This window comes from Rhinoraja longicauda, chromosome 13 (assembly GCF_053455715.1).
Source record: "Rhinoraja longicauda isolate Sanriku21f chromosome 13, sRhiLon1.1, whole genome shotgun sequence".
Classification (NCBI taxonomy): Eukaryota; Metazoa; Chordata; class Chondrichthyes; order Rajiformes; family Arhynchobatidae; genus Rhinoraja; species Rhinoraja longicauda.
This window is the reverse complement of record NC_135965.1, coordinates 20,708,405-20,733,960: the sequence shown is the minus strand read 5'-3', so window position 1 is coordinate 20,733,960 and position 25,556 is coordinate 20,708,405. Positions and strand designations below refer to the sequence as shown.

The window sequence follows — 25,556 nt, the reverse complement described above, 5'->3', positions numbered from 1 at the left end:
TCCTGACCGCGGGTCTGTTTGAAGTTTGTACATTCTCCGTTTGACCGCGTGGGTTTTCTCTGGGTGCTCCGGCTTCCTGCTAAACTTCAAAGATGTGCAGGTTTGGAGGCTAATTGACTTCCATGAAATTGTAAATTGTTCCTCGTACGTAGGATAGTGCTAGTGTCAGGGGTGATCACTGGTCAGCATGGACTCGGTAGGCCGAAGGGCCTGTTTCCGTACAGTATTACTCAATGACTCTATTCCAAGCACATCGACACAAATACCCAGACATGCGTAACTGTCGAGCTGGGTTATCATCATATCATATCATATATATACAGCCGGAAACAGGCCTTTTCGGCCCACCAAGTCCGTGCCGCCCAGCGATCCCCGTACATTAACACTATCCTACACCCACTAGGGACAATTTTTACATTTACCCAGCCAATTAACCTACATACCTGTACGTCTTTGGAGTGTGGGAGGAAACCGAAGATCTCGGAGAAAACCCACGCAGGTCACGGGGAGAACGTACAAACTCCTTACAGTGCAGCACCCGTAGTCAGGATCGAACCTGAGTCTCCGGCGCTGCATTCGCTGTAAAGCAGCAACTCTACCGCTGCGCTACCGTATCTGTTTACCTACCACAGATAGTTGGCTCCAGGAGCAGCGAATAGGTCTGAACTGCACCACAATCTTCTCCTCCGACTTCTGCTCCTCCGACTGTCCACTTTGATCCGAGTCTTCATCCGAATCCCCATTATTCAGAGTCAGCGCCTTCTCCTTATAGTTTTGATAAAGAACCGCATTTCCTGCAATCAAATCAACAGCATTTTGAAAACAAAGGCATGCATTTAACAAGCGCAGGAATTCATGGACGTACGTTGCAGGGCAGACAATAGCCCAATAGGGCGATACAGGGTCGCAGCAGTAGAGTAGCTGCCTTACAGCGCCAGAGTCCCGGGTTTGATTCCCACCACGGGTGCTGTCAGTACAGAGTTGTACATTCTCCCAGTGACAGAGTGGGGTTTTCTTCCCGATGCTCTGGATTGCTCCCACACTCCAAAGACGTACAGGTTTGTAGGTTCATTGGCTTCTGTGAATTGTCCCCAGTGTGTAGGAGAGGGTTAGTGCACGGGGTGATCGCTGGACAGCATGGACTCGGTGTGCCAAAGGAACTGTTTCCCTGCAGTAGCTTTATCTTTCAATAAATCGAATAAACTCTGGAAGTAACAATTCAGTGCTGATAATGCTACCTCTCCCATTATTGGTTCCAGTCTTCCTCACTCTCTGAGAAGCTCCGACAACAGGATTTGATGAGAACAAGAGGGTGGTGGGTATACGGAACGAGCTGCTAGTGGAGGTAGTTAAGGCAGGTACTATAACAGTATTTAAAAGACACTTGGATAGGACATGGAAAGGTAAGATTTAGAGGGATATGAGCCAAATGCAGGCATTTTGAGCCAAACTACATTTACCAGAATGCTGCTTGGTTTAGAAGGTTTCAGTTACAGGAAAAGGTTTTATAAAGATGGATTATTTTCTCTGGAATGTCAGAGGTTGAGAGGAGACTTGATAGAGTATATAAAATGATGAGAGACATAGATAGACTGTCAGAACCTTTCTCACAGGTTAGAAAAGTCCAACACTAGATGGCATAGCTATAAGGCGAGAGGGGGAAGATTTAGTGGAGATGTATGGGGCAGGTTTTTTCACACAGAGAGGTGGGTGCCTGGAATGCATTGCCGACAGATGATCATCATAGGTTAACCTACTCATTGCTGGGATCATTTTTGTAATCCTCCTCTGGACCCTCTCCAGAACCAGCACATCCTTCCTGAGATATGGGGCCCAAAATTCCTCACAATATTCAAAATGCAGCCTTACCAGTGCCTTATAGAGCCTCAACATTACATCCCTGTTTTTGTATACAAGCCCTCTTGAAATAAACGCTAGCATTGAGTTTGCTTTCTTTACTACCGATTCGACTTGCAGATTAACTTTTTGGGAATCCTGCACCAACACTCCCAAGTCCCTTTGCACCTCCGATTTCTGGATTCTCACCCCATTTAGAAAATAGTCTGCGCCTTTATTCCTACTCTGAAAATGCATGACTCCACACTTTGCTGCACTATATTCCACCTGCCACTTCTCTGCCCACTCTCCCAACCTCCCCAAGTTCTTCTGCAGAGTCCCTGCTTTTTCCACACTACCTGCTCCAGGCCCCCAGCACCGAGCCTTGCGGAACTCCACTAGTCACTGGCAGCCAACCAGAAAAAGCTCCCTCTACTGCCACTCTTTGTCTTCTGCCATCCATCCAACCTGCTATCCATGCGAGTATCTGCCCTTTGATGCCATGGGCTCTCATCTTCCTAAGCAGCCTCATGTTTGGCACCTTATCAAAGGCTTTCTGAAAATCTTTGCAGAAATCAACTTCTACTGACTGTCCTTTGTCTGTCCTGCCATTTACTTCTTCAAAGAATTCCAGCAAATTTGTCAAGCAAGACCTCCCCTTCACAAAGCCATGCTGACTTTGGCCTACTCCTCCTCATCTCCTTTATTCTGAGGCTATGGCCTCTGGTGCTAGACTCTCCCACTAGTGGAAATACCCTCTCCACATCCACTCTATCAAGGCCTTTCACTATTCGGTGAGTTTCAATGAGGTGCCGCCTCATCCTTCTAAACGCCAGCGAGTACAGACCCAGTGCCATCAAATGCTCATCATATGTTAATCCAATCATTCCTGGGATCATTCTCGTAAACCTCCTCTGGATCCGCTCCAACCGCCAGCACATCCTTCCTCACATCTGGGGCCCAAAACGGCTCACAAGACTCCAAATGCAGTCTGACCGATGCCTTATAAAGCCTCAGCATTACATCCCTGTTTAGCACCATGGCAACACTTCAGAAATTTCTCTGGTCAAAGCTGCCAGCTTTGAATGAATATATTCATCACGTGAGCTCTTCATACAATCTCCCACACTCTTCCCTTACTTGGTTAATGCCAATCTTTCCATTTCTATTTAGCGATGGGAAAAGTCTTCATCAACCAAATTTTCGCTGTTGTAGCAGATTTTCTTTCTCCCACATCGCTACCCCTCCCTATTTCCAATCCATTTGCAGCTAATTAGCAGTTCCCAGGAAATTCTGCAAGACATCATTTATTTGACGCTCCAGAGATTCTTTTCTTGGTTCAGTTGCTATGCGCAGGACCAGACAGTGCCTGAGGAAGGGGCCCGACCCAAATCGTCACCCATCCTTTTTCTTCAGAGATTCTGCCTGACCCGCTGAGTTATTCCAGCACATATACCAAGCGGCAGCGAAAAGCTTTGTTTTGCATGCTATCCAAACAGGTCAGATAATACTGTACAGGTAGTTTAAGAAAATAACTGCAGATGCTGGTACAAATCGAAGGTATTTATTCACAAAATGCTGGAGTAACTCAGCAGGTCAGGCAGCATCTCAGGAGAGAAGGAATGGGTGACGTTTCGGGTCGAGACCCTTCTTCAGACTGATGTCAGGGGGGCGGGACAAAGGAAGGATATAGGTGGAGACAGGAAGATAGAGGGAGATCTGGGAAGGAGGAGGGGAAGAGAGGGACAGAAGAACTATCTAAAGTTGGAGAAGTCGATGTTCATACCACTGGGCTGCAAGCTGCCCAGGCGAAATATGAGGTGCTGTTCCTCCAATTTCTGGTGGGCCTCTCTATGGCACTGGAGGAGGCCCATGACAGAAAGGTCAGACTGGGAATGGGAGGGGGAGTTGAAGTGCTCGGCCACCGGGAGACCAGTTTGGCCAATGCGGACTGAGCCCAGGTGTTGAGCGAAGCGATCGCCGAGCCTGCGCTTGGTTTCGCCGATGTAAATAAGTTGACATCTGGACCAGCGGATGCAATAGCTGAGGTTGGAGGAGGTGCAGGTGAACCTCTGTCTCACCTGGAAAGACTGTTTGGGTCCCTTTACCTCCCCCTTCAACTCCATTGCAACAAGGACAGAATCCCCCTCGTTCTCACCTTCCACCCCACCAGCCAGCGGATCCAACATATCATCCGCCAACATTTCCGTCACCTACAACGGGACTCCACCACTGGCCATATCTTCCCATCCCCCTCCCCTCTCTGCGTTCCGCAAAGACCGTTCCCTCCGTACCTCCCTGGTGCACTCGTCCCTTCCTACCCAAACCACCCCAACCCCGGGCACTTTCCCCTGCAACCGCACGAGATGCAACACCTGTCCCTTTACCTCCCCCCTCAACTCCATCCAAACATCTCCTGCATTGGTGCAGCACCCTCTGCTCCCCCACTCCTCTTCCCCTCTCCCCCCTACTCCCCCCCCCTCCCCCCCACCCTCCCTCCCCCTTTCCCCTCCACCCCCACTCCATCCCCTTTAACCCCCCCTTATCCTCCCTCCTCCCCCTTCCCTCCCCTTCCCTCCACCCTAAAGCCCTAAATGGACATTCCACCCCCTACATCAAAAATCTTCTAACCCACCTCTCTAACTCCAGGTCCCTCAGGTCGGCCGACATGGGGCTACTCACTATCCCGCGGTCTAGGCTTAAGCTCAGGGGTGACCGCGCTTTTGCGGTTGCAGCTCCTAGACTGTGGAACAGCATCCCTCTCCCCATCAGAACTGCCCCCTCCATCGACTCCTTTAAGTCCAGGCTCAAAACCTATTTCTACTCCCTAGCGTTTGAGGCTCATTGAGGAGGCGCTGTGAACTGTTTGCGTGCTACTGTATGTTTCATTTTTTTCCTTAGTACCTAATCAGATGTACAGCACTTTGGTCAACATGGGTTGTTTTTAAATGTGCTATACAAATAAAATTGACTTGACCCCCTCCTCCCTCCCTCCCTCCCTCCCTCCCCACGAGATAGATTTAAACTTTAAAATGTGAATAACTTTAAAAATATAACACTGATTTCAATGAAACTTGTTGCATTAGCACCAAAGGGACAACGGAGAGTAAGGCGGGCCTAAAATTGTCGCGCTATCGTGTACTGTTTTGGCTGTAGTTCAGGAACAAACAAACAAACAAACGAGAGTTTTAGTATACAGATGAGTGGGAAACGTCATCTGGTAACAAAGGATGTCACTGTGAGAGGAAGTTATAAAACTAGCTCTGATAAACCGATAACAAATGAATTGAAGTTTGCTGCCAATACTGGAGGCGTGCCCAGTGTGCACATATCACCTAACTGTCACTGGTTAACCATTCTCTTGTGTATTCTACAGAAGGGAACATAGTGTACCTGATAGACACAAAGTGCTGGAGTAACCCAACGGCTCAGGCAGCATCTCTGGAGAACATGGATAGGTGACGCTTCAGGTTGGGATCCTTCTTCAGACAATGTAGGGGGTGTGGGTGAAGAGCTGGAGGCAAGGAAAGACCAAGACCAAATCAGGGCTGGCAACAAATGTCCTTGGCCAGGGTGGAGCCCTGGCAGGCACCATTGTTGGCTAGGGAAGGTGTGGATGCCACGTGGAGAACTGCGGAACTGGTTAAACAACTAGGGTGGAGGAAGGGGGCAAGGCGGGGGAGGGGAGTGTAAGAGAAGCTATTTAAAATGAGAGAATTCAACATTCGTCGCAAGATGGCGGGGCAGGCAAGCGCCAAGAAACCACACGTGGTTGTGTTTTTCAAAGGCCTGAGCTATAGGGAGTGATTGAACCGGCTAGGACTGCGCACGAGGTTGAGGGGTGATCTAAGAGAAGTGTACAAAATCATGAGATGAATAGATAGGGTAAATGCACAGAGTCTCTTGCCCGGGCAGTACAGTGGCACAGCGGTAGAGTTGCTGTCTTACAGCGCCAGAGACCTGGGTTAGATCCTGACTACTGGCGCTTGTCTGTACGGAGTTTTACGTTCTCCCCGTGACCTGTGAGTGTTTTCTCCGAGATCTTCGGTTTCCTCCAACACTCCAAAGACGTACAGGTTTGTAGGTTAATTGGCTTGGAATAAAATGTAAAATAATTGTCCCTCGTGTGTGTAGGGTTGTGTAAATGTGCGGGGATCGCTGGTCGGGGCGGACTTGTGGGCCCATTGAAGGGCCCGTTTCTGCCCTGTATCTCTAAACTAAATAAACTAAAGTAGGGGAATTGTGAACCAGAGTACGTAGGTTTAAGGTGAGGGGAGAAAGAATTAACAGAAATCCGAAGGGGGTAACTTTGTTCTTTTACACAAAAAGTGGTGAGTGTATGGAACGAGCTGCCAGAGGAGGTAGTTGAGGCGGTACTATCGCAACGTTTAAGAAACATTTGGACAGGTACATGAACAGGTCAGGTTTAGAGGAATGTGGTCCAAACGCAGGCAGGTGGGACAAATGTAGATAGAAGATGCTGGTGGGTTTTGGCAATCTGAAGTGGCGGCGGCTCGGCCGCGGGACTTTACATCGCTGGTGCGGCTCGGCCGCGGGACTTTACATCACTGGTGCGGCTCGGCCGCGGGGCCTTCCATCGCCCGGCGCGGCTCGGCCGCGGGACTTAGCTGCGCACGGTACGGCCGCGGGGCCTTCCATCGCCCGGCTCGGCCGCGGGATGTTTCAGCGCCCGGTGCGGCTCGGCCGCGGGGACTTGGGCATGGGGAAGAGAGCGGAAGTTTTGTTGCCTCCATCACAGTGAGGGGGTGTTTGGAGTCACTGTGATGGATGTTTGTGTTGGGGTTATGTGTCTTGTGTTTCTTTTTTTTGTGTGACTGCTGGTAACGTAATTTTGTTCGGTACCTCGGTACCGAATGACAAATAAAGCTCCGTATTCTGTATATCTGGGCCGAAGGGCTTGTTTCCACACTGTATGATTCTGACTCTATTGGTTGTGGTTAAAGTCCGGGTTAAAACATGGTCGTGGGGCAGTAGGAATCGCAGACGGGGAGCAGTGAGAGAGTCTTGCAGAACTCCTGGCGATGAGAGGAAGAGAACTTCTTCAAAGTAGGCGTACCTCAAGGAGATTTTGCCACATCGTGTACCTGATTCTTGGATGCGACACAGGTAGTCACTGGCTACAGTGACATGGTTATCAAATGTAACAGGGAGACTAAAGATGTCTCCTTTAAAGAGGTCGCTTCTGCCAAAATAAACAAGAGCCTGGTTTTCCACTTTGCTTACAATAGATGATAATGCCATTACATTTTGAAACTGTGCCTCTTTTAGCTGCGTTTTGTCCAAATAAAATTCCTTTGTCATCCTTTGGAAGCCAGCGTTGATCCCATGGAAACACCCTTGCTGCACGCACAAAGGTGCTCAGGTAACACAGAACTCATGCCTTTCATGCTGTTCAGTGCCTTTAGTCGATTTACACCTCCTTTGTACCTTGACACTATAAACATTAATCCTGTTGCCTAACAACATTTTCCGCCAGACTTAAATTTGAAAAGTTTTCTATTTATTTTTTCACCATTTGGGCATCAAGGGCAAGGCCAGAATTGTTAAACTCAATCCTATTGCCATCGAGAATGCCCTTGGCTGGCACAATGATGCAGCAGTGGAGTTGTTGCCTCTGGACAATTTGCAATTTTACCGAAGCCAATTGACCTACAAAACCTGTACGTCTTTGGAGTGTGGAAACCGGAGCGCCCGGAGAAAGCCCATGTGGTCACGGGGAGAACGTAAAACTCTGCACAAACAGCACCTGCAGTCAGGATCGCACCCGGGTTCTCTGTCGCTGTAAGGCAACTGTACCGCTGCGCCACTGTGCTGACAGTGCAGCCCTCCCCCAGTTGTGCGTCAGCCTCGGTATGTTGCCAGTGTGAGCAGTCAGCATTCACTCTGTTCCCAGCCATAAACCAAGCTTGCCTCCATCGTTACTGTAATGCAACACGACCCGATAGTCAGACACACAAAGAGAGAGATTACCTTCTCCATTAAACGGTCCCTGCACCTGCTTCCACTCCTGTTCCTATCCACAGGTAAAAAAAGAGAAATAGATAAAGGACAGTTAGTTTTCGGGATCGCAGATGTGCCGATGTGAGCCTCTCCCGCAGTACGCAGAGGAACCCCAGGAGCTATGGGAAATGAATAAAGAGGATATGGTGCAGCGGCAGAGTGGCTGCCTGACAGTGCCAGAGTCTGCTACCTTTCCCTCTCAACCCCATTCTCCTGCCTTCTCCCCATAACTTCTGACACCCTTACTGATCACGCATCTATCAATCTCCGCCTTAAAGATATCATTTGACATGGCCCCCACAGCTGTCTGTGGCAATGAATTCCACAGATTCACCACCCTCTGACTGAAGAAATTCCTCCTCTTCTCCTTTCTACAGGTACGTCCTTTTATTCTGTGCCTGTGCCCTCTGGTCCCAGACTCTCCCACGAGTGGAAACATCCTCTCTACATCCACTCTATCCAGGTCTTTCACTGTTTGGTAAGTTCCAATGGCGTCCCCTCTCATCCTTCTAAACTCCAGCGAGTACAGGCCCACTGCCGTCAAGCACTCATACGTTTTACGATCCAGGCTCCTTCCAGGGCCACTCGGAGAACATGCGCTTTGTTTTAAAGAGACAAAATACCATAGTTTAGGGTGCGCCCTAAACACGCCCCTCACTGTTCCACTTGCCAGATTTACACCACATCTGCATGACAGATCTGTGCCCCCAGTATTAAACACCAGTGATTTACAGTGACAGACCTGACTCCATCAGTACAAAACGGCAGTGTTATACAATGCACCACTGCGATTTCTTTGATAACTTTGGTTTTTGCACTATTGAGGTATAGTTTACTGAATAACTGATAATTTGTTTTATATTTATTGATGTCAAAACAAGGAACTGCAGATGCTGGTTTACACAGACCGACTGTTCTGAAGAAAGGTCCCGACCCAAAACGTCACCTATCCATGTTCCCCTGAGATGCTGCCTGACCCGCTGAGTTACTCTGGCACTATGTGTCCTTTTATATCTATTGTTGTTGCTGTTGCATTTAATTGGTCTTTATGGGACTTTACCTTGCACGATATGTTATTCCCTTTATCCTGTATCTGCACACTGTGGACGGCTCCATTGTAATCATGTATAGTCTTCCCGCTGGCTGCATGGCACGCAACAAAAAGCTTTTCACTGTACCTCGGTATACATGACTAAACTAAACCAAAACTAGACTTTAGATTTTAGAGACACAGTGCGGAAACAGGCCCTTCGGCCCACCGAGTCCGCGACAACCAGCAATCACCCCGTACACTAGCACTATGTTACACACCAGGAACGATTCACAATTTTTACCGAAGCCAATTAACCTACAAACCTGCACGTCTTTGGAGTGTGGGAGGAAACTGGAACACCCGGGGAAAACCCACGTGGTCACAGGGAGAACGTACAAAGTCCATTCAGGCAGCACCCGTAGTCAGGATCGAATCCAGGTCTCTGGCGTTGTAAGGCAGCAACCCTAGCGCCACTGTGCTGCCCTATAAAAAATAAAGACTAAACATATAAACTAAAGACTAAACTAAACTCGACTAAAGTAAACGCCACTAACCTAAACACCACTAACCTGAACTCCACTAACCTAAACGCCACTAACCTAAGCTCCACTAACCTAAGCTCAACTAACCTAAGCTCCACTAACCTAAGCTCCACTAACCTAAACACCACTAACCTAAACGCCACTGACCTAAACTCCACTAACCTAAACGCCACTAACCTAAGCTCCACTAACCTAAACTCCACTAACCTAAAAGCCACTGGCCTAAACTCCACTAACCTAAACGCCACTAACCTAAACGCCACTGACCTAAACGCCACTAACCTAAACGCCACTGACCTAAACGCCACTGACCTAAGCTCCACTAACCTAAACGCCACTAACCTAAAAGCCACTGGCCTAAACTCCACTAACCTAAACGCCACTGACCTAAACTCCACTAACCTAAGCCCCACTAACCTAAACTCCACTAACCTAAGCTCCACTAACCTAAACTCCAATAAACTAAACACTTGTCGGGAATCAAGAAGGATCAGTTCTCTTCCCTTTGACTGCAATAGGTTGCCCCAAGCGATATGCCACGGCAAGGGACCGCACCGAAAACACGTCAAAAATTGAGGGTTTCCCACGCCAAAAGCAAGTGATAGCCTTGGCAGCGAGAGGGGAGTCAGGGAGGATTGTGTAAAGCTGCGTTGTCTTAAAGAGTGCCTTCTTTCAACCCAGCAGGGTTTAAAGTCACAGCTGGGCAAAGTGCCAGAGAAGTTGGGTTGTGGGTGATGGGGAACTGTGCCAGTTTACTGGGAGCCTTAAACTTGTATATTTAAAAAAAAACAGCAGGCGTCCCATTTAACTGGTACCCAGGAGCACTTGTTAAAGAAACAAGATACTTGCAAAATAAAAGACATTCTGAAAGAAATCGGCTTCTTTTAAGATGCGTTGAGTAATAGGGTTAGGGAGGAAACACATTTTTATTTCAATTCTCAATGCACAATGACAAGCTCCCAGGTCAGGTGGAGTGTGATGTATTCTTCGTTGCTTGGGTAGTCAAGGGATATAAAGCCAAGGCAGAAAATGCAGTCATTATGTAGAGTACGACAGAGACACAAAATACCCTGTGCTTGCAGGATAAGTTACAGAGCTTTACAGCAACAAAATCAGTTTTAAAGTGAACACATTGCGAACAAGGTTCTAAAATATGGAAGTCATGCACAGTAAATGAAAATTTAAAAAAAGAACATGCAGGTGTTGAGAATCTGAAATAAAACCAGAAAATGCTATGGTGGTACAGTTAGTACACAGTTGGTACAGCTGCTGAGCCAGTGACTCAGGTTCAACCCTGGCCTCAGCTGCTGTCTGTGTGTGGAGTTTGCACGTTCTCACAATGATCGTGTGTGCTTTCTCCGGGTGCTCCAGTTTCCTCCCACATCTCAAAGTCGTGCGAGTTTGTAGGTTAATTGTCCCTCTGTAAATTGCCCCAGGTGTGTAAGGAGTGGATGAGAAAGTGGGATGACATAGTACCAGTGTGAACGGGTGATCGATGGTGGGTATGGAGTAGGTGGGGTGAGGGACCTGTTTCCATGTTCTTGAGAATGGGGTTGGGAGGGAAAGATAGATCAGCAACGATTGAATGGCAAAGTTGACCTGATGGATTGAAAAATGGAATTCTGCTCCCACAACATGAATTCATGATCTCTTCTCTAAAACTGAAAACTCTCAGCAGGTCAGGCAGTGTCCGTGGGAAGAGAAATAGCACCTTCAGGTTTGGGATGCTCAGTCAGACCAGTAGATCAAACAAAGTGTTCCAGTCCTGAAATGGTAACTGCTTTTATTTCCGCAGATGCTGCCCGACCTGCTGAGTGTTTACCGCATTTTCTGTTTTTTCTTGTACACACAGCGAGTTCCCACAAAAGGAATTCCTGTCTAAACATTTTTTTAATATTAAATCTCATGAGTTGTCTGACCTCCCAGTTCCAGAATATCCATTTGCTGAAAGGGTTTGAATGGAAACAGTAACAGTTTCTTCCCGGCTGTCACCAGCCAACCGAACCATCCCATCGACAACTAGAGAACGATCTTGACCTAACTTCTACCTTATTGGAGATTCTCGGACCCAAAGGAAACATTATTTCCTTTATCCTGTATCTGTACACTGTAAATGGCTTGATTGTAATCATATATTGTCTTTCCGCTGACTGGACTCAGTCTGTGACAATAATATAAACTAAACTCACTTATTTTTTGATCTCAATATGTCCCAGCATCTTAGTTTACCCCCTATCTATGTCTCTCCCCCATGTCCTTCTCCTCAGTGAATACAGATGCACCTCGCTGCATCCAATAATTTCAAGAACATACACTATTCTTGATTCATTGATACAGCATGGAAACATTGATTGAAAGATACAGCATGGAAACAGGCCCTTTAGCCCACCAAGTCCACACCGACCATCGATCATCTATTCACACTAGTTCGATGTTATCCCACTTTCACATCAACTCCTTACACATTAGGGGCAATTTACAGAGACCCAATTAACTGAAAAATCAACACGTCTTTGGGATGTGGGTGGAAACCGGAGCACCCGGAGGAAATCCATGCGGTCGCAGGGAGAACATGCAAAACCAACACAGACAGCAGCCGAGATCAGAAATGAACCCAGTTCTCTGGCGCCGTGAGGCAGTGGCTCTACATCAGCCAGCAGGTTAGTACCAATGAATCTCATTAGTAACAGACCTGGCACCAATCTCAGTCACCGATTGAGCAGGGACCTGAGTGGAGAGGTCAGAGGGACAGGAATAAGCCCTGAATCTCCACATGCCCATACCGCCTGTCACAATGACAACTACACCATAAATTGTCTATGTCTAGGATTTTGGGGGATGCTGGCTTCACAAAGGATTTTTGACGTGAGACTTTAGAGACACAGCGTGGAAACCGTCCGACCGGGTCTGCACCATCACCCCGTACACTCGCACTATCCCACACACTAGGCACAACGTTTACAATTTTACCAAAGCCAATTAACCTACAAACCTGCACGTCTTTGGAGTGTGGGAGGAAACTGGAGCACCCGGAGAAAACCCACACAGTCACAGGGAGAACATGCAAACTCCGAACAGACAGCATCCGTAGTCAGGATCAAACCCAGGTCTCTGGCGATGTGAGGCAGCAACTCTACCGCTGCGCCACCGTGCCATCCTGGTGGAAGTAATACAAGACTTCTTCTGTTGCGGAGATGGGCACGACGATAGAGGGTTTCTTTGTCGATGTTCAAGTGGAGACTTTGGATAGATACGTGGATATGCAGGGAATGGAGGGATCACGTGCAGGTAGGGGGAGACTAGTTTAACAGCATCATCCTCAGCGTAGGCATTGCGGGCCAAATGGCCTGCTCCTTTGCTATTCTTTTCCATGATCTGCAGCACAGAAACAGGCCTTTCAGCCCATCGTGTCCATGCCAACCATCAAGTACCCATCTATATAACCCCAATTTGCCAGCAATTTAGTTTAATTTAGAGGCACAGGATGGAAACATGCTCTTCAGCCCACTGAGCCCACACTGGCCAACGATCTGGGGACACAAGGGGCAATTTACAGAAGCCAAATAAACTAAAAACCTGCACGTCTTGGGATGTGAGAGGAAACCGGAGAAAACCCACACAGTCACAGGGAGAACGTACAAACTCCATACAGACAGCACCCATAGACAAGATCGAACCAGGGTCACTGGCGCTGTAAGGCAGGAACTCTACCACTGCGTCACTGTGCCAGCCGACTGGTCTGTATCCTGCTACCTGTTTTATGTTCTTGATCACAGCTTCACGCAGCTTGTTTCTACATTTTTTCAGTAGCAAAAAGATTTATTGTCTGCAGATCTAAATTTTCAAAAGACCAGCTCCTGACATTCAATGGTTATTCTGGAAGGAAATGAATTTGCTGATTTTTGCAGCATATCATTTGCATTGCAGACTATATTGATTCAAGGGAGCTTGCAACAGTCCCACAACAGGGATAAAGTCACACAGCACCATACAGACTTTACAGGATAAAGCCATAAAGTCATACAGCCCTTCACCCTAACTTGTCCATGCCGACCAAGATGCTCCATCTACACTAGTTCCACCTGCCTGCATTTGGTACATATCCCTCTAAACCTTTCCTATCCATGTACATCTAAATATCTTCAAAACGTTCTTACTACCATATTTGGCAGCTCGTTCCATATACCCAACAAACTCTGAGTGAAAGAATTCCCCGCCCAGGTTTTGTCTTAAATCTTTCCCCTCTCACCTGAAACCTTTGTCTTCTGGTTCATGATTCCCCTTCTCTGGGTAAAAGACTCTGTGCATTCACCCTATCTATTCCCCTCATGATTTTATACGCCTCTATAAGATCACCCCCCAGCCTCCTGTGCTCCAAGGAATAGAGTCCTAGCCTGCCCAACCTCTCCCTATAGCTCAGGGTCGCAAGTCATAGCTACATTCCTATAAGTCTCTGCCCTCTTTCCAGCTTAACACCATTCTCTCCTGCAGCAGGGAGACCCAAACTGTCCACAATAGGCCAACTTAGGCCTCACCAACATCGTGCATAATTTCAAACACATCGCCCCACCTTTTAGACTCAATATTACACTCCACCTACATTCCTTCCACCAGCTATACAATTCGCAACTTTTCTATCCCTGAGCTTCACAATTCGCTTCTCTTTATCCTTTGGGGCCAGTAGCGAGCAAATTTTAATGCCACGTCATTGGCCTCTGCAAGATCCTTTACAGTGCATGTGTAATGCAGCATGTCACAGCTTAGGAGATGTTCCATAGTCCGCACTCACAGTCTGCCGCATCTTCAGTATATCCCCACTTTAAAGCAGATCACTATCTAGGTGGAGTTCACCTATCACTGGGCATGCTCTGTCCTGTTCCTCCCCTCTTCCAGATTTCTTTCCAGCCCCACCACAAATAGTCTGAAGGGTTTCGACCCGAAAAAGTTACCTATCCATGTTCTTCAGACCCAGTGAGTTACTCCAGCATTTTAGACAATAGACAATAGGTGCAGGAGTAGGCCATTCAGCCCTTCGAGCCAGCACCGCCATTCAATGCAATCATGGCTGATCACTCTCAATCAGTACCCCGTTCCTGCCTTCTCCCCATACCCCCTCACTCCGCTATCCTTAAGAGCTCTATCCAGCTCTCTCTTGAAAGCATCCAACGAACTGGCCTCCACTGTCTTCTGAGGCAGAGAATTCCACACCTTCACCACTCTCTGACTGAAAAGGTTCTTCCTCATCTCCGTTCTAAATGGCCTACCCCATATTCTTAAACGGCCTACCCCTTATTCTTAAACTGTGGCCCCTTGTTCTGGACTCCCCCAACATTGGGAACATGTTTCCTGCCTCTAATGTGTCCAATCCCCTAATTATCTTATATGTTTCAATAAGATCCCCCCTCATCCTTCTAAATTCCAGTGTATACAAGCCTAATTGCTCCAGCCTTTCAACATACGACAGTCCCGCCATTCCGGGAATTAACCTAGTGAACCTACGCTGCACGCCCTCAATAGCAAGAATATCCTTCCTCAAATTTGGAGACCAAAACTGCACACAGTACTCCAGGTGCGGTCTCACCAGGGCCCGGTACAACTGTAGAAGGACCTCTTTGCTCCTATACTCAACTCCTCTTGTTATGAAGGCCAACATTCCATTGGCTTTCTTCACTGCCTGCTGTACCTGCATGCTTCCTTTCAGTGACTGATGCACTAGGACACCCAGATCTCGTTGAACATCCCCTCTTCCTAACTTGACACCATTCAGATAATAATCTGCCTTTCTATTCTTACTTCCAAAGTGAATAACCTCACACTTATCTACATTAAACTGCATCTGACATGTATCCGCCCACTCACACAACCTGTCCAAGTCACCCTGCAGCCTTATTGCATCTTCCTCACAATTCACACTACCCCCCAGCTTAGTATCATCTGCAAATTTGCTAATGGTACTTTTAATCCCTTCATCTAAGTCATTAATGTATATCGTAAATAGCTGGGGTCCCAGCACCGAACCTTGCAGTACCCCACTGGTCACTGCCTGCCATTCCGAAAGGGACCCATTTATCCCCACTCTTTGCTTTCTGTCTGTCAACCAATTTTCTATCCATGTCAGTACCCTATCCCCAATACCATGTGCTCTAATTTTGCCCACTAATCTCCTATGTGGGACCTTGTCGAAGGCTTTCTGAAAGTCGAGGTACACCACATCCACTGACTCTCCCCTGTCAATTTTCCTAGTTACATCCTCAAAAAATTCCAGTAGATTTGTCAAGCATGATTTCCCCTTCGTAAATCCATGCTGACTCGGAATGATCCTGTTACTGCTATCCAAATGCTCAGCAATTTCGTCTTTATAATTGACTCCAGCATCTTCCCCACCACTGATGTCAGACTAACTGGTCTATAATTACCCGTTTTCTCTCTCCCTCCTTTCTTAAAAAGTGGGATAACATTTGCTATCCTCCAATCCACAGGAACTGATCCTGAATCTATAGAACATTGAAAAATGATCTCCAATGCTTCCACTATTTCTAGAGCCACCTCCTTAAGTACCCTGGGATGCAGACCATCAGGACACCCAGGGCTCGCTGCACCTCCCCCTTACCTAACCTAATTCCATTGAGATAATAACCTGCCTCCTTGTTTTTGCTGCCAAAGTGGATAACCTCACATTTATCTATATTATACTGCATCTGCCACATATCTGCCCACTCACTCAACCTGTCCAGGTCACCCTGCAACCTCCTAACATCCTCTTCACAGTTTACACTGCCGCCCAGCTTCGTGTCATCCACAAACTTGCTAGTGTTGCTTCTAGTTCCCTCTTCCAAATCATTTATATATATGGTAAACAATTGTGAACAATTGTGGCCCCAACACCGAGCCTTGCGGCACTCCACTCGCCACAGCCTGCCATTCTGAAAATGACCCGTTTACTCCTACTCTTTGCTTCCTGTCTGCCAACCAATATTCTATCCATGTCCACACCCTACCCCCATACCAATTTTACTCACCAATCTCCCGTGCAGGACCTTATCAAAGGCTTTCTGAAAGTCTAGATACACTTCATCCACTGGCTCCCCTTCATCTATTTTACTTGTCGCATCCTCAAAAAATTCCAGAAGATTAGTCAAGCATGATTTCCTTTTCATAAATCCATGCTGACTTGGACTTATCCTTTTACTGCTATCCAAATGCACCGTTAGTACCTCTTTAATAATTGACTCCAGCATTTTTCCCACCACCGAAGTCAGGCTAACTGGTCTGTAATTCCCCGTTTTCTCTCTCCCTCCTTTCTTAAAAAGTGGGATAACATTTGCTATCCTCCAATCCACAGGAACTGATCCTGAATCTATAGAACATTGAAAAATGATCTCCAATGCTTCCACTATTTCTAGAGCCACCTCCTTAAGTACCCTGGGATGCAGACCATCGGGCCCTGGGGATTTATCAGCCTTCAGTCCCATCAGTCTACCCAAAACCATTTCCTGCCTAATGTGGATTTCCTTCAGTTCCTCCATCACCCTAGGTTCTCCGGCCCCTAGAACATTTGGGAGATTGTGTGTATCTTCCTCAGTGAAGACAGATCCAAAGTAACGGTTTAACTCGTCTGCCATTTCTTTGTTCCCCATAATAAATTCCCCTGCTTCTGTCTTCAAGGGACCCACATTTGCCTTGACTATTTTTTTCCTCTTCACGTACCTAAAAAAACTTTTGCTATCCTCCTTTATATTATTGGCTAGTTTACCCTCGTACCTCATCTTTTCTCCCCGTATTGCCTTTTTAGTTAACTTTTGTTGCTCTTTAAAAGAGTCCCAATCCTCTGTCTTCCCACTCTTCTTTGTTATGTTATACTTCCTCTCCTTAATTTTTATGCTGTCCTTGACTTCCCTTGTCAGCCACAGGTGTCTCTTACTCCCCTTAGAGTCTTTCCGCCTCTTTGCGATAAATTGATCCTGCAACCTCTGTATTATTCCCAGGAATACCTGCCATTGCTGTTCTACCGTCTTCCCTGCTAGGGCCTCCTTCCAGTCAATTTTGGCCAGCTCCTGCCTCATGCCTCTGTAATCCCCTTTGCTATACTGTAATACTGACACATCCAATTTTCCCTTCTGCCTTTCCATTTGCAGAGTAAAACTTATCATGTTGTGATCACTGCCTCCTAATGGCTCTTTTACCTCTAGTCCCCTTATCAGATCAGGATCATTACACAACACTAAATCCAGAATTGCCTTCTCCCTGGTAGGCTCCAGTACAAGCTGTTCTAAGAATCCATCTCGAAGGCACTCTACAAACTCTCTTTCCTGGGGTCCATTTCCAACCTGATTTTCCCAGTCTACCTGCATGTTGAAATCTCCCATAACCACCATAGCATTACATTTGTGACACGCCAATTTTATCTCCTGATTCAACTTGCACCCTATGTCGAGGCTACTGTTTGGGGGCCTATAGATAACTCCCATTAGGGTCTTTTTACCCTTACAATTCCTCATTTCTATCCATACTGATTCAACATCTCCTGATTCTATGTCACCCCTTGCAAGGGAATGAATATAATTCCTTACCAGCAGAGCAACCCCACCCCCTCTGCCCACCTGTCTGTCTTTTCTATACGTTGTGTACCCCTGAATATTCAGTTCCCAGCCCTGGTCCTCTTGTAGCCATGTCTCAGTGATCCCTACAACATCATACTTGCCCATGACTAACTGAGCCTCAAGCTCATCCACTTTATTTTTTATACTACGCGCATTTAAGTACAACACTTTAACTTCTGTATTTACCTCCCCTCTCACATCGGTCACAAATGGCCCTGCCCTTAATCTCTTTTCCCCTCTAGAACTTCTGTTCCCATTCTTCCGAGAGTCTTCTGCAATATCTCCTGTATTCCCTTTAACCTCATCTTCATATTCACAATTTGTTAACCCCTCCCCCCCACTACTTAGTTTAAAGCCACAGGTGTCGCACTAGCAAACCTGCCTGCCAGAATGTTTGTCCCCCTGCTGTTAAGATGTAACCCGTCCCTTTTGTACAAGTCACCCCTAGCCCAGGAGAGATCCCAGTGGTCCAGAAATCTAAATCCCTGCTCTCTGCACCAGCCCCTCAGCCATAAATTCATACCCTCTATCTCTCTGTTCCTGGCCTCACCAGCACGAGGTACCGGTAGCAGTCCAGAGATAACCACCTTCGACGTCCTACTTCTCAGTCTTTTTCCTAACTCTCTAAACTCCCGCTGTAGCACCTCCTTCCTGTTCCACCCGACGTCATTCGTGCCCACGTGCACAACGACTTCAGGTTAATCGCCTTCCCTCACTAGGATTTTCTGAAGCCGGTCCGTGATGTGCTGAACCCTGGCACCAGGGAGGCAACAGACCATCCTCAAGTCCCTCCTGCTGCCACAGAATCTTCTGTCCGTCCCTCGGACGATGGAGTCACCCACCACTACGGCTCTTCCTGACTTCGGTCTCCCCTGTCGAGTATCCTTGCCAACAGGTCCGCCAATCGGACTGGAAACGTCTTCTGCCCCGACAGTTCCCAAGAGGGTATACCTATTTGCAATAGGCACAGCCACTGGGTCTCCTGTAGTCCACGTCCACTCCCCCCTGAAACAGTCTCCCACCTTCGCTCGACCTGGACCCTTGGCGTGACAGCCTCACAATAGGTCCTGTCGAGGAAACTCTCGCATTCCCAGATGGCCCTGAGGTCATCCAACTGCCTCTCCAACTCCACCACACGTCCATTCAGGAGCTGCACCTGGACACAGTTCTTGCAGGTGTAGCTCCCAGAAGCTCCAGCGACGTCCCTATCTTCCCCATCCTGCAGGAAACACACTGCACCAACTTTTCCGCCATTACTTTGTGTCTATAAACAGTTCAGGCTTAAAAATATTGTAACCTCCTCACCTCAGCCTCCTCGCCGAAGACTCGCAGCCAAAGACTCGCACTTTTCTCACTGGGCTGCACCCGAACAGGGCTGCACCCTTTTGCAAGTCTTGCTTATATTTTGTGTCTTCCTTTGGTATAAACCAGCATCTGCAGTTCCCAGTTATTATATTTCACTATCTAGGAGTGTTTGACAGTTCTGGGCTTGTACTCGCTGGAGTTTAGAAGGATGAGGGCGGATCTCATTGAAACCGAATAGTGAAAAGCCTCGATAGAGCGGATGTGGAGAGGATGTTTCCACTAGTGGGAGAGTCTAGGTCAAGAGGGCACAGCCTCAGAATAAAAGGACGTACCTTCAAAATGGAGACGAAGAGGAATTTCTTTAGCCAGAGGGTGGTGAATCTATGGAATTCATTGCCACAGACAGCGGTGGAGGCCAAGTCATTGGGTATTTTTAAAGCGGAGATCGACAGGTTCTTGATTAGTAATGGTGTCAAAGGTTATGGGAAGAAGGCAGGAGAATGGGGTTGAGAGAGAAAGACAGATTATTCATGATCGAATAGCGGAGTAGATGAATTAAAATGACTGATCAATTAAAGATTACCTTTACTCTGGCCAAGGTGGAGAATTTCTCCTTGTCTTCAACCACAGTTTTGAGGTTGGGTTGGGACCTCCGGCTACTTGGCTTCACGTTGGATGCGTTGTCGGATAGAAAGCCGCTGACCACCGCCCTTCGGTACGAAGTGGACCTCAGCCCTCGTCGGAGCTGTCCGGGGCTGTCCGGCTCAGGGTCCGTATCCCCGTCCACATGTACTCTGGGTACGAGAGGGGCACTGGCCGTCTCCAGCATACTCTGCACTCTCCGGTTTCTGCCACCAAAAGGCCGCAGCTGGCTGTTCTGGTGAAGGTTCTTGACCCTGATTCCCGACGCCAAGTCTTTGGGAATGATCTGCTGGGAGCCATTCTTCAGCGACACGGCACTGTTGGTGCTGAGGACATGATGTGGCCTGTCGGGGGCAGGAAGAGACTGGGTGGAGGGCTGTCTCTGCAACAGGACCCGACACTTGGGAGAAGGCACCTCAATCCCGTTACTGGGGTTGGCAGCAGTCATGCCACCTTCCACAGGGAAGTCCGTCACTAGGACTCCATCAATCAGGGAGGAAGCCGGCCTTACCCTGGTCCGTTGAGTAAAGGGGCCGGTGCTGGGCGATTTGGGGGTCGGCCGTTTCTTCCTCCACAGTGGAGTTATGGCAAGATTGGACAAGTCAACCTCACTCTCCTGATCCATCATGGCCATTGAGGTTACACATCGGTTTGACAGAGGTGGCAGCCTGGTTCACAAAGCTCCGTCAACCATAACTCATTGCCGGCGTCATGGAGGGGTCCGGTGTTTGGTGTGGACTGAGAGGGGATGTCCTGTCCAACAACAGAAGAAAGAGTCATAGAGTCATACAGTGTGGAAGCAGGGCCCTTGGGCCAACTTGCCCATACCAACCAAGGTCCCCCATCTACATGACTCCCACCTGCCTGTGTTTGGCTCATATCCCTCGAAATCTGTCCTATCCATGCACCTGCCCAAATGTCTCTTAAATGTTATGGTATTACCTGCCTCATCTACCTCCTCCGGCTGCTCATTCCATGCACCCACAATGCTTTGTGTAAAAAAAGATGTCCCTCGGGTTTCTATTAAATACTTACGCCCCCACCCACCCACCCCCCACCGTAAACCTATGACCTCTGGTTCGTGATTCCCCTACTCTTGATAAAAGACTGCATTTACCAGATCTATTCCTCTCATGATTTTGTACACCTCTATAAGATCACCCCTCATCCTAAACTGCACTCCAAGGAATAAAGTCCTAGCCTGCTCAACCTCTCCCTCTCACTCAGGCTTCGAGTCCTGTCAACATCCTCGTAAATCTTCTCTGCAATCTCTCCAGCCTAACAACAGATTCTTTAAATGAATGCTAATTACTCCCAACTAGAATCTATTCTTGCACCCAGTAGGTTATTCAGCAGAACGAACAAAATGGAGGATAGGCACAAAAAGCTGGAGTAACTCAGTGGGTCAGGCACCTCTGGAGAAAAGGAATAGGCGACATTTCGGGTTGAAACCCTTCTTCGGACTGAGAGTCAGGGGAAAGGGAACTGAGAGGTATAGACGGTACACAAAACAAATTAATGAAAGATATGCAAAAAGCAACGATGTTCAAGGAAAGGTGGAGCCCACAGTCCATTGTTGGCTGTGGAGGAGGTGATAACGAGTTATACAGACAGTGAAACTCAGCAGGATGACAGTGAAACTATTACGACAGCAATTCTCCATCTCACTCTGACAATGGAGGAGGCCCAGGACAGAAAGGTCAGCGTGGGAATGGGAGGGGGAGTTAGTGTTGGCATATTAAATGAGTTGACGAGTTCCTTTCAAAGTAAATCTGCACAGAGTACTTGAGATTTTAGAGATACTGCATGGAAACTGGCCCTTCGAGTCCGCGCCGACCGGCGATGACCCCATACACTAGCACTATCCTATGTCCTAGGGACAATTTACAAGCTCTACTGAAGCCAATTAATCTCCAAACCCTCACGTCTTTGGAATGTGGGTGGAAATTGGAACACAGAGAAAACCCACGCAGTCACAGGGAGAATGTACAAATTCCGTACAGACAGCACCTGTAGCCAGGATTGAACATGGGTCTCTGGTGCTGTGAGGTAGCAACTCTACTGCTGTGCTCACTGTGCCTCCCGGTTTAAACCAGTATGCCTGATTTAAACCCACAACTAAAGAATGGCAATGTCTCAGTGCCACAGATGGTAGAGCCGTTGCCTCACGACGACAGAGACCCGGGTTCGATCCTGACCTCGGGTGCTGTCTTTGTGGAGTTTGCACGTTCTTTTCGTGATCATGTGGCTTTTCTCCAGGTGCTCCGGTTTCCTCCCACATCCCAAATACGTGCAGGTTTATTGGTGAAATTGGTAAAATCACCCCACTGCAAAGATGCCATGAGCTGGAAAGGGTACAGAGAAGATTTACAAGGATGTTGCCAAGACTTCAGAGCCTGAGCTGGAGGGAGATATTTGGCTGGCTGGGACTTTATTTCTTGGAGCGTAGAAGGCTGAGCAGTGATCTTAGAGAGGTGAATAAAATCATGAGGGGGATTTATTGGGTGAATGCCCAGTCTTTTACACAGAGCAGGGGAATCAAGAACTAGAGGGCATAGATTTATGGCAAGTGGGAAAAGATTAAAAAGGAACCTTTATTTTTGTTTATTTAGAGATACAGCGTTGGCCCATGTCTTCCCGCTAACACAATTTACAATTTTTACCGAAGCCAATCAACCTACAAAACCCACACATATTTGGGATGTGGGAGGAAGCTAGAGCACCTGGAGGAAACCCACGTGGCAATGGGAAGAACATCCAATCTCTGTATTGCACCGGTAGTCAGGATCGAACCTGGGTCTCTGGCACTGTAAGGCACCAACTCTACCGCTGTGCCACCGTGCGTAGCTCCTCTCAGGGGCAACCGGTGGAGGTAGTCGAGGCAGGTACTATCGCAATGTTTAAGAAACATTTAGACAGGTAGATGGATGGGACAGGTTTGGAGGGATATGGGCCAAACGCAGGCAAGTGTGACTAGTAATGATGGGACAGGTTTGGAGGGATATGGGCCAAACGCAGGCAGGTGTGACTAGTATTGATGGGACAGGTTTGGAGGGATATGGGCCAAATGCAGGTAGGTGTGACTAGTGTTGATGGGACAGGTTTGGAGGGATATGGGCCAAACACAGGCAGGTGTGACTAGTATTGATGGGACAGGTTTGGAGGGATATGGGCCAAACGCAGGCAGGTGTGACTAGTGTTGATGGGACAGGTTTGGAGGGATATGGGCCAAACGCAGGCAGGTGTGACTAGTATTGATGGGACAGGTTTGGAGGGATGTGGGCCAAACGCAGGCAGGTGTGACTAGTGTCGATGGGACAGATTTGGAGGGATATGGGCCAAACACAGGCAGGTGTGACTAGTATTGATGGGACAGGTTTGGAGGGATGTGGGCCAAACGCAGGCAGGTGAGACTAGTGTTGATGGGACAGGTTTGGAGGGATATGGGCCAAACACAGGCAGGTGTGACTAGTAATGATGGGACAGGTTTGGAGGGATGTGGGCCAAACGCAGGCAGGTGTGACTAGTAATGATGGGACAGGTTTGGAGGGATATGGGCCAAACGCAGGCAGGTGTGACTAGTGTTGATGGGACCTGTTGGCCGACGTGGGCAAGTTGGGGCGAAAGGGCCTGTTTTCCACGCTGTGCGACCATGTCTTTATAAATGGGACGTGCTCAGATAGATGGGTGCTTGCTTCTTGGCAAGACGAGGGAGGTTAAGTTCACTTCCACTATCAGGTCAACTTTCTCCAACTTCCACGAGAGAGGACATTCTGTTTCCCGTTGTTTACTGTATCCTTGAACTTTCCGATAACTGGGAGCTTGGAAGCCGTGCATAGTTTCGTCTACTCGCGGTCTAATCTCCCTCACAATGTGAGAGGAGGAGGGGGGGAGGAGGAGGAAGGGGGGGGGGGGAGGAGGAGGAAGGGGGGGGGGGGGAGGAGGAGGAAGGGGGGGGGGGAGGAGGAGGAAGGGGGGGGGGGAGGAGGAGGAAGGGGGGGGGGAGGAGGAGGAAGGGGGGGGGAGGAGGAGGAAGGAGGGGGGGAGGAGGAGGAAGGGGGGGGGGGAGGAGGAGGAAGGGGGGGGGGGGAGGAGGAGGAAGGGGGGGGGAGGAGGAGGAAGGGGGGGGGGGAGGAGGAGGAAGGGGGGGGGGAGGAGGAGGAAGGGGGGGGGGGAGGAGGAGGAAGGGGGGGGGAGGAGGAAGGGGGGGGGAGGAGGAAGGGGGGGGGAGGAGGAAGGGGGGGGGAGGAGGAAGGGGGGGGGGAGGAGGAAGGGGGGGGAGGAGGAAGGGGGGGGAGGAGGAAGGGGGGGGGGGAGGAGGAAGGGGGGGGGGAGGAGGAAGGGGGGGGGGGAGGAGGAAGGGGGGGGGGGGAGGAGGAAGGGGGGGGGGGGGGAGGGAGCTTGTGGCAGGCGCCGACGGGTTAAGTTGTCCCTTCGCTCCACTCCATTGGAAGCGCTACAAATGTTTCAGATAACATCTGTCAGACAAACGAGTGGATGTCTGACCATGCGAACAAACAACCCAACGAGCACACTGGCACATTCTGTATAGCCAGTGTCAAAACGCAGAATTTGAAGGAGAGGGGGGTGGGGGGTGAAAAAAAAGGGGACAAATTATAGTTTTAAATTAACAGCGGCACGAAAAGGAGGCAGCAAAAGTTGTTGCTACCAAAGAAACTTTGTTGCTACCAATAGAAACTTTGTTGGTACCAATAGAAACTTTCTCCCACTAATTTCACATCTGAGCATTTAATGGGATTTTGGAACGAGGGGAATCAGTAATCGGGGTTTTGATACAGAAAGAAAGAAAGAAAGAAAGAAAGAAAGAAAGAAAGAAAGAAAGAAAGAAGCTGAATGTGGTTTTGACCTTTGCAGTCAGAGTAAAATAGAAAAATACCTTCAACTGTGGTCTGGAGCGATTCAGGTCAGTTCTGGAGAACACTGGCGCCTCTTCCCATTGTAATAATCCCTTGCTTTCGCGGTGGGTTGTTGCTTGTTTCCCTGACTCCTCCGTCCAAAACACTCACACTCTCTCTCTCTCTCTCTCTCTCTCTTCCTCTTCGTACCGGCTCCAACTGTGTTCCTTGCGCCACAAATGGGGAAAGTCCGGCGGCGTGTCCCTCGCCGGGTGAATGTGCCGGGACTTCAGGGTTCTGGAGGGTGAGAATGAATTGTGAATCCAAGTTCAACGTGATGCTTTTGCACCTTCACCTCCCGGCCACAGGCAAGAAACGTCCGCCTCCCTCTCCTTCTCTCTCTCTCTCTCTCTCCTTCTCCTTCTCCTTCTCCTTCTCTCTCTCTCTCTCTCCCTCTCCTTCTCTCTCTCTCTCTCTCTCTCTCTCTCCCTCTCCTTCTCTCTGTCTCTCTCTCTCTCTCCAACGCGCACTACCTCAACTGTCCGCCCGACTTTTCTTGTCAGTTTGTGAACTTTGGAAGTCTCTCTTTACTAAAGGCAAAGTCCAAACAAAACAAAACAAAAATTCGCTGAGGCGTTGCGCCCCGCAGTGGACTTGTCTTGAAATTGGTTTCCTGGTCTGGGATTTACTAAAAAGACACCGGTTCAGGCGCCCTGACTTG

At 48.5% G+C, this 25,556-nt stretch overlaps 1 protein-coding gene across 2 annotated transcripts in view; it reads right to left on the bottom strand.

Moving 5' to 3' along the window:
* LOC144599522 (rho guanine nucleotide exchange factor 26-like) overlaps nucleotides 1–25,249 on the bottom strand; it is an 85,291-nt gene extending 60,042 nt beyond the window's left edge. The window contains exons 1-4 of one of the 2 annotated variants that reach the window (XM_078410512.1): nucleotides 24,877–25,249; nucleotides 19,921–20,732; nucleotides 7,828–7,870; nucleotides 628–794 (exon numbers count right to left, since the gene is read on the bottom strand). In XM_078410512.1, the coding sequence (XP_078266638.1) occupies nucleotides 628–794; nucleotides 7,828–7,870; nucleotides 19,921–20,613 (903 nt within the window). In that variant the 5' untranslated portion in view covers nucleotides 20,614–20,732; nucleotides 24,877–25,249. Of the gene's footprint in view, nucleotides 1–627; nucleotides 795–7,827; nucleotides 7,871–9,286; nucleotides 9,409–19,920; nucleotides 20,733–24,876 lie in introns of those variants that run through there. The other variant, XM_078410513.1, reaches the window with a different exon arrangement.
* Between the last annotated feature and the right edge of the window lie 307 nt (nucleotides 25,250–25,556).